Source organism: Sabethes cyaneus, chromosome 3 (assembly GCF_943734655.1).
Source record: "Sabethes cyaneus chromosome 3, idSabCyanKW18_F2, whole genome shotgun sequence".
In the NCBI taxonomy this organism is placed as follows: Eukaryota; Metazoa; Arthropoda; class Insecta; order Diptera; family Culicidae; genus Sabethes; species Sabethes cyaneus.
The window spans coordinates 68,516,904-68,526,592 of record NC_071355.1 but is presented as its reverse complement, the minus strand read 5'-3'; the positions used below and the strand labels follow the sequence as shown (position 1 = coordinate 68,526,592).

Here is a 9,689-nt window from a genome sequence, read left to right as displayed (position 1 = left end):
GAGTAGGAAATTAATCAGTGTTAATCGTGAGGTGGTCAGAAGCGGTTGCTAGACTAGTAACAATGAAGTTTTGGTAAGTCCTCGCGTCAGACGAAGATGAGTTTCACCATTCGTGCATTAATAATTATGATAATCAATGACGTCATTAATGTTTTTGCAGGGCTTTTGCCGTTTTGGCAGCACTTTGCGGTGGTTCAGCAGAAGCTTATCTCTGCATGTGTTCGCCGAACAGCTGCGTATTAATTCATCCGAATACGGATTTTTTTAAGAATGCAGAAAGCTACTGCTCTACGTTCCGAACAGCGGCCCACGATATTTCGATAATCAAACTAATGGACACTGAACTTGCTGCCGAGGCATTCACGAAATTCCCCAATATGACTTCGCTGGAAATTTTCCAAGGTCAGCTAACCAAGTTTAACTCCGACACGTTCCACGGTGCTGGGAAACTAACGAAGTTGGTGATAAGAGGAAATGCGTTGACTGCCTTAGAAGACTACAGCTTCAAGGGAGCCGACAACATGAAAGACCTCATGATTTCCGCTAATCCTCTGCGATCAGTCTCTGAGGACGCATTTGCTAACCTGCATCAGTTGGAAATTTTAATACTAGCTCATGGAGAAATTGCTGAACTACCAGGAAGACTATTTAATAATAATCGTGCATTGAAGGTGATTTCATTAAACAGCAATCAAATAACTTCTATTGATGCGGAAATCTTCAATGGTCTCGATGAACTTGCGAAGCTAGATTTGGCAGAAAATCAGTTAAAAGTGTTCGATTTTAAATTTCTAAAAGCGTCAATTGTAGTATTGAACAATAATAGTTTGGAACATTTGGCAGTCAATGAGCATTGCAACTCAGTCTACGCGAACAATAATCGTATCCAAACAATCACGGTTGATGGAAATAACATGGCCAAGCTATCGTTGATAAACAATCGCATTACTGATATCAGCAATATTACCAAGTTAACCAATTTAACCAGTTTATCGTTGGGAAGTAATGCGCTAGTACGTGATACGGGTTTCAGTTCTTTGGTCGCTCTGGAAGAACTGATGCTTCAATCTACCTACATTGATTTTTCACCGGATACTTTTGCAAATTTAGTAAATCTGAAGATATTGGATTTGTCGTACAACAATCTTACCACGGTAGACTTTAAAATATTCGGCTCGCAAAATTCACTTCAAGTTTTGAGCTACGTTGGCAATCAGATCAAATATTTTAATTACCTTGAGGCCCGCGAGTACCTTCCACGATTGCGTGTGCTCGAGATCTGCAAAAACGGTTGGAACAGTAGCTATTTTGAAAGCAACGTGGCACGGATGAAAAAGTTCCAGATAAACCCCGATATGCACGGATTTGCGACCCATTTCTTGTTCCGCGACGATTTCATTAACATGTGTTCGGAAAAACTGTTTGTCGACTACAGCTACGAGGACTTTGCACCGATCGATGCTGATATTGAGGATGAAATTAAACTATCGTACACAACTACAACCGCTTCGCCAACGTCTACGGAAGTTACGCTTACAACTTCGACGGGTATGTCCACCGCAAGTTCGTCCACGCAGAAAACCAATAATGCACTCGATGGGCCCTCGACGCAGCATCATCACATCATCGAACACAACTCGAACACTTCGGTTCCGGTTGCAAAAACCGCTATGCGCGAACCGGAAAAGCCAGCTTCGCCATTTTACATTACATTCCAGGTGTTGGTTTATATCCTCTCAGCAATTGGACTGATTTCACTCGTTGCTCTGGCATACCTGTGGAGAAAACGGCACCTCAATGTACGGCATCTGACGGAATTCAGTAGCGAAGTATCAAACGATGCTGTACGTTTGATGTGAAACGACGGGACTAAGGATTAAGTGATAAAGAACTGAAGAATGACTGAAAATGAGTCATGATTCTCAGAATCATTGATTTATTTTGCTGCCAAATCGCAATTCGTTACTTTTTAGAAATGGAAAAAATAATCAAACTTGTAGTGATAACTGAAAGTAAACACCGCACTAAAACAACTGTAAACGTAAACCAAATCAAATTGGAATATAATTTCTAGTCTGACTAGTGGAATGAAGGGAGTTTATTTTTACCGAAAATACCGAAAACAACTTTGCCTCTGGGAAAGTTCGACAGGGAAAGGTCAAAACGGTAACATTTCGAAACTAAATTGGATATTAATCGATATGTTGCAGACAACTTTTCAAAGCATAATGTTTATTCGCATACTATATATGGCAATCAAATCAAGAAATCCTTCTCTTTGAATGATTTTTCTTGTAATGTAAAGTGACCAGATTTTTTTTGGAGGAATGTGGGACTTATTGAAAGGTTTATTTGCTAAATCGGTCCGGTAGTAAAGATGGATCATTTAGAAATTGGGCACTTTATTTTGGCGATATCGACGCTCCCAGTGGCCGTGGATGCTAGCTTTTGGTCGTTGTGTTATTTACCAACAGTTCTGCTCGGTATATTTCTTTGGCAGTTTAAAGATAACGTTTAAAGATTTCGAGATATTCATCATGCAGGAGGAGAATTGAAAATAATGCGATTTGTGCGATCACCTACAGAATCTATCAACGTCGGCTCGAGGGCTGGCGAGACTGACGGAGTATCCTAAAAGAACTGTGATGTGAGTAATTGAGGGGTGCAAGGAAACTCTAAGGGCTGTCCGCAAGGCGTAAGCAAGAGGTTGGAATTGAACTCTTGATCGTCAACTACGGCCGAGGGTCATTCGGAAAGTCAAGGCTGATCTCAACATCACGGAGTGTGCTTTGGCAAAAAAAAACTGAATACTGACCACTGTCCTGTACGACGAATCCGTCTCGGAATAGCTACAAGTGTTACCGAGCAAGTGGGGAGCCCACAGAAGCCTCAAATAATAAACAAAGGCTAGAATCCGATCTCGTCAACTGTGCGGCCGGGTGGTGACGAAACGCGATGCATGCATACTAGAGTGTCCCAAAATAGCACTATGTCAGAAAACCCGGGGGCTCACCCCTCAAATGATAGCTTAGGGTGTCACAACAAAACTTTTATATGACGTCAACATTGGTTGCCGCGATTTAGGGGACGCACATTTGAGTTTTATGAAAAAATGACATTTTTCAAGAGTAAATCCAGAAAAATATTTTTAGAAATAGTAAAGTAGGTAAAAAAAGGTACTTAACTATTTTTTTGACAATCATTTGGATCTGATACATTCATAAAAAAGTTATAGTGGCATGTCTAGAGTCATATTTGGTTACAAAAATTCATTGAATTTGGCAAAAATTAAAAATTTTTGAAATTTCATTTAAATAAACGTCAAAACAGGGTATCGAACCGTATCTCAGAGTAACGCAGCTATACTGTATAGATAGGAAATTTTATGACGAACAAGTTTGCCGAAAAAAGTATGGACGTATGTTCAAATCTCGCTGAGGTATTCACGTTTTTCTGAAGGCGGAACCAAACATATTTTCGCGATTTTCAAATTTTAGTAGTTCCACATGAAAAAGGTAAATGATAAAACTTGAAGTATTCATTGTAAACGTTACTTACGTGTTTGATAGGAAGAAAAATGCACCTTCCACAGAATTTAGCACCATTTAGGATCAAGAATCACTTTAAAAAGGGCGTATTTATTTTTATAGGTACTATGTTTGAAAATTCGTATCTCCCGAAACTAGGGTTGCTCCAAAATGATGCCTAAACGTGAGTTCTAGAAAGTTGATTTTTAAACCTGAAAATATAAACACTGAAATGTTTTTGACCCTTTTTGTACTATCAGTAGATGGTAGAATCAGCAAGGTGTATTCAGACAAATTGAAAGGTTATATTTATTCTAGTTGCTAACTTGGTAATATAATACGGATAACATATGAAAAGGGTACGTTTATAATAAAAATTAACATCTTAAATATCAAATATCTTAAATACGGCTGCATTTAGAAGCTAATTATTATTTTGAACACGTGTTGTCAAGTACATACATTAAATACATACATTTAAATTTTTCCTGAATTCAATAAATTTTTGTAACCAAATATGACTCCAGTCATGCCACCATAACTTTTTTATGAATGTATCAGATCCCAATGATTGTGAAAAAATAGTTAAGTACCTTTTTTCACCTACTTTAACATTTCTAAAAATATTTTTTTGAATTTACTCCTGAAAAATGCCATTTTTTCATAAAACTCATATGTGCGACCCCTACATCGCGGCAACCAATGTTAACGTCATATAAAAGATTTGTTGTGACACCCTAAACTATCATTTGAGGGGTGCGCCCCCGGGTTTTCTGACATAGTGCTATTTTGGGACACTCTAATGCATACGCTTCAGAGAAGGCGATTTCAGCCAAACTCTGGGGATAAATTCTTTATACTCTGGCTTGCGGTAGGGTTTGTAGCTGATTCGAGATTGGTTTTGGGGATGGGTTCATGATAAAAGGTCATGACTTGGCAATGGATCTGTTTCATTGGCATTCGTGTGAAAACCAGTGTTTTGTGACGGATAAGAATTTGGAGATACACAAGAGTAGGTGCCTCACCAGGCGGAGTTTTCCATTCATTAACTCAATGAGTTCATTTTTGTCATATTTTGTTTCTGCTGCCTATTTATGATTAAAATTGGTGATAAATGTGTCTTAGTAACTTAATAAGAAAACGTGTGCTACTTGGGAAGTCCCAACTGCCTGCAGCAGTTTCGGGCACATTCCAGCGTAACGGAACACCATCCCTGCTTTGCATATCAGTTTCTATTTCATAAAACCCCTGGCCTTCAAGTGGAAGATGATGTCCTCGCTAATCAACTATTTTACAAGATATTTCCCAAAAAATTGGGGAAACAGGAAGCAATTCACACAGCAAAAATGGGTGCTAATTCTTTCCCGTAACGCTGGAATGTGTCTTCAGCATGCATGCTACAATGGACAATGGAATTTAGTTCATTTCAAAAGAGCTGAGTGCGCCAAATTGTTTTTTGGTTCGTTCAGTATCGAAATACGATAACGAAGCGAAAGCTGAAGATGAAGAGAATATTGCGGAGTTTCCACCTATTTAGAGTCCCACGCGAAAATTATTAGCATGGTTATTTTCTGCGTTTACCACACATGTTTGCAATTTAGCAATTTGAATCATCAGTTTTTCGTTATTGCCTCCCCACTGCACCCCTTCTTGCTTGACAAGCATATTTTCAATGTATTTAGTAAGTACAGGATAATTATTATTAAAAAACGAATTTGCGTAGGACTCGAAAAATTGCTGCCAGGTGCAATAGTCACCAGCAACATTGGTCAGATGAGGAGTTCGGGGTGCCGGCTGGCCGGGGCCGTGACTGAGGAAGGTGTGCACCGGCTGACGAGCGGTGTCAGCAGTAGGTTTTTTCATGCAATGTAACAAAATTTCCTATGTATCTTCCGTAGAAACTGTTTCGATTAAAAAATTAATCAATGCGGAACACTATCCAGGACGCTTAGTAATACGGGAAACGCCATCCAAATCCGGGACAGTCCCGCATAATCCGGGACGTCTGGTCAGCCTATACAAGTATCACATAGCTTTTAACAGTTAGTGACACAATACATTTTATAGATTTAGATTGTTTGATAAAAGGTGAGTATGTGAGAAGTATTTTTCGATAAACACCTCAATGGCGAAGTTTCAGAAAAAACAAGGAGGAACGGAAGTTAACCTGGGAGTCCCCATGGAAGATAGTAATGTCCCAACACCTAATCTCCAAGAAGTCATACGAAAAATCCGGTTAGTAGAGACCAGCAAAGCCGCCACCGCAAGGATCACCTACCAGCAGTGCTTTATAAACATGACCGAGAAACGCTGGCAACGGCTCTACACTGAGTTTCGTTTTTGGAACGGATGGAAGAAGTCCGGAGCACTTTTGACATTAAAACTGAGCGCAGTGGAAACGATGACAAGGACTTGCTTTAATGTTTAAAACTAATTTCTTTTATACCTATTCAGGAAGCATTGAGGAAAGCATATAATTTCGGTGGCAATAATCCATCACTTTCTGCTTAGGGCTCCCAATCTAGTCTAGCCAATCGATTTATTTTTGAAAAATTAGCAAACATCCTTGGGTCTATCTTACTTGAAACCGGACGCTTCTCTGCATTGGCTCGTGCCTTTTGGCCCACAAAATTTAATTTCAAAAAACTCATTTTAAAAATTAGGTAATTATAGCACTTAATCTTCTCGGTAATGCCATAGACTACCGATTTTCACGCTTATGGCCCCATTTGAATAGTCTCATCGGATTTTTCAAAATTATCGTTTGGGCCGAAGAGCCTCAGATTTTCATGAAATTTTGCTTACAAGCATAGGACATGGACTTTTTAATGAAAACTATATTTTATTCTATTTTCCCAGAAAATTTCACTATAAATTTTCCGATTTTTTCGAACATCGCTTATTTCGAAAGTTTATAGCTTTTAAACCAACAATTTTTTTATGAAAATGCAATAAAATTTTCTCAGCAATCCAGGAAAAATATTAGTTGGAACAAGTTTTTCACATGATTTTCTATAACGGTGCAAAATTTTAAGGAATTTTTGGAAAGCCCGTGTTATAACTCTTGGGAAATTTTGAAATATTTTTGTCTTATTTGATAATTTATTATATGTTAGTGTCAAAAATTTCACTGCAGTATTTTTGTTTTTCTACAAGAATTTTGAGAAAAACTTTTTCCAACTGGCATTTTTGCTAGGTGGCTGAGAAAATACTCCCAAGTAACCACAAGCATTAACGCATAACCCCATATTGGCTGTAGCTCGGCATCGCTAATACCAGACAGCGGTATATCAGCAATTCGCATGGTTAAAAATTTTGTATAAACATTGCTAATGCGTTTAAGCATTATCGTAAATTAGCATTATTAAAAGCACTATTTGCGTATATAATGTTACAATATGTTGCTTACAAGCTTTGGGACAAATCTTTTAACGTACCGTAAATGTTAATAAAATGCTTATACCTGACTTCGTTTTTGCTTATTTACGGCCACTACTCATCTCTGTTTCACCTAACTGCTGCTGTCTTTTTTCAACCAATTGAATTCTAAAATGAACTACGAACGACGATTTAAGTACAACTAATTACAACTAGGGCTGTCTAACCGGTAGTACCGGTAGTACCGAAACCGGTAATACCGAAATACCGGTTTTGGCAAAGCAAAAAGCCGGTATTTCCGGTATTTTCTAATATCTTAGTTTTTTCAAACTCCTTATTCGAAGAAGAACTAAGTTTGATGGAAGATTGTAAAACTCATAGAAAAATGACATTCTGCGACTACCAACAATGAAGAAGGTGAAATTGTAGGTCAAATAATTATAGCTCTTGAACCCGTTTAAGGCACAGTAGAGCATCTTAGCCGTAAAAAAGTTTCATAGTAGTCAGACGTCGCGTTTCAATTTATTTTTGAACAACTTGATATTTAAAAGCCACCAAATTCTCAAATAACGAATTTAGGCAACAAGATCAGGGCCCAGCAACGTCACTTATAAGTGATTTTTCAAATAGCTACTCAACAATGAAGTAATAAAGCTTTAGTTTCGACTGAAACAACGCCTCTCCGTTTTAAAACTGGCTTCAATCAGCCTCAATAAAACGGTTTTCACTTTATAATGTCGACCGATTTTAAAGTTTCGTTTGTCAAATCAAATGTCTATCAAATATTCAGTAGAAGGCTAGCAACTTTGAATGCAATTGAATTGAATTTAAGTACAATTTCCGACAATTTAGCAAATATTATAATTAACATACTCAACATCGACAAATCGTGCCTGACTGTCAATCGTAGTCATTTGAAATAGTCACTAACTTCAGCTAAAGCTTACCTAAAACGTTCTGTTCATCAAATAAAACAAATCGCTTCATGTACCTATAAAGCGAAGGTAAGAGAAAGTCAGCTTCATTTAATTGTTTCGAGGATGCCGAGCCCTAGTCAGAATACGGGAATATTTCCGCTTTTCGGGCATTCTTGCCATTAAAGGATCTGCCAGGAAAGACTTTGGAATATTTTTCAAGTATTTCGAATGATACATTGATCAAAAAAGCAGATAAAATTTCCAAGCTCTGCGAATAGCGAGATTGATAATAGAGAAGAGAAGATATCTGTGAACGATGATGAAGAGGATGACGCTATGCAAGGGTTCTGCTCTGGGGATGCAGGAAAATTCGTGAAGAGACAATAGGAGTCCGGGGCATTTAATATGCTGGAAGCTACATTACCGGGACATTTAAAAATAGTTAAAAGCAGGTTTCCCTACTATAAATTTGAATAAATGAAAGAAAAATTCCTGATGCGCTTAGAGCCGTTTGTCAGACTTCGATGAAAGCAGAAATTTTCGTTGGAAGCGCTGGCAATAAAATCTAGCATGGGAAATAAATCACTAAGCGTATTATATCTGCTTAAATTCTACTTTGCTAAGGAACAATACTGAAACTAAAGATTGAAAATAGAGACATTTACTGAAAAACATTGACATTTCTATTGATTCCGAATAATCTGCCAATACCGGTTTTTTACCGGTACTACCGGTATTTTCTACGCCAATACCGAAATACCGGTTTTCACCAAAAGCACTCAATACCGACAGCCCTAATTACAACCCACTCAGCAGCAGTAGAGTGACTATATACAGAGTGGCGACAAGTCATCCCAAATGTATGCAATGCGGTTTTTCCAAGGTTTTTCTTTCTCTTTCCTGCATACGCGTTGGATAGGTCGTCTGCTCGATTGGAATGACACTGACAGATAATTATCATTCCAATTTTGACATTGTCGCCACTCTGTATACAGTCACTCTAAGCAGCAGCTGTGGTTGAGATGTCAAAAGCGCCAGCAAATGAATGATGCAGGGATACACGCACCCAGGTTCGAATCTAATTAAAGGACACATTTGGAATGCGAAATAAAATGTGTTTCATTCATCGTAAATAATGGAACGCATAGCTTGACAAGCTGTGTTAAAAACTGCGGACTTGAAAAATAAATATGAAAATATATTTATTTTTGTCTTTTGACATGCCGGGCAAAATTATGTTTTTATATCTTTTCACAAACAAGCTAAAAATAACGATATGTCGATAATGCAGGCGAAACGATGTTTAATATACGCCGTAATGGTGCTTTAGCAATTGCTGTTATAATGCAGCTTTAATTTGACAATAGTGGGGCCCTTTTCCACTTTATTATGGCATTAATTGTACATGTAAGAAAATAATACATTATATCCCAAGTAACCATGAAGCTTTATATCAATTCAATTGTAATGCTTTATAGTGCACTACAAAACATATCATATAATGTATTATTTTCTTCTAGATTTTCTTACATGTACAATTAATGCCATAATAAAGTGGAGAAGGGGTAAACATCGCTTGTTCAAACACCATTTAAGTGTTTACTTTATGCAGCTTTGATTGCCCTAAACCAACCCGTAAACAGCAATTGCTCATGCAATTCAGTTACCGTTGTTACTTGGGAATATCATAAGCCATTTTAGGTATTTTTAACATCACCACTGAGTGTTTTTGGTAGAGTGTATTTATACTTTTGATCATTCATCCGCACGCCTATGTGTATCGCAGTGTCTATAATAATCAGCTGTCAAAGTTTTCTGTCACGCGTTCAGTTTTTGCCGTCAGCTGCACAACAGAAAAGATATTTTC

At 37.7% G+C, this 9,689-nt stretch overlaps 1 protein-coding gene across 1 annotated transcript; it reads left to right on the top strand.

Moving 5' to 3' along the window:
• LOC128742718 (leucine-rich repeat-containing G-protein coupled receptor 4-like) lies at positions 1 to 2,081 on the top strand. The gene is made up of 2 exons (XM_053839165.1): positions 1 to 73; positions 161 to 2,081. Exons 1-2 carry the CDS (start codon positions 63 to 65, stop codon positions 1,857 to 1,859), a joined length of 1,710 nt encoding a protein of 569 aa, XP_053695140.1. The 5' UTR covers positions 1 to 62; the 3' UTR covers positions 1,860 to 2,081.
• Positions 2,082 to 9,689: the final 7,608 nt, after the last annotated feature.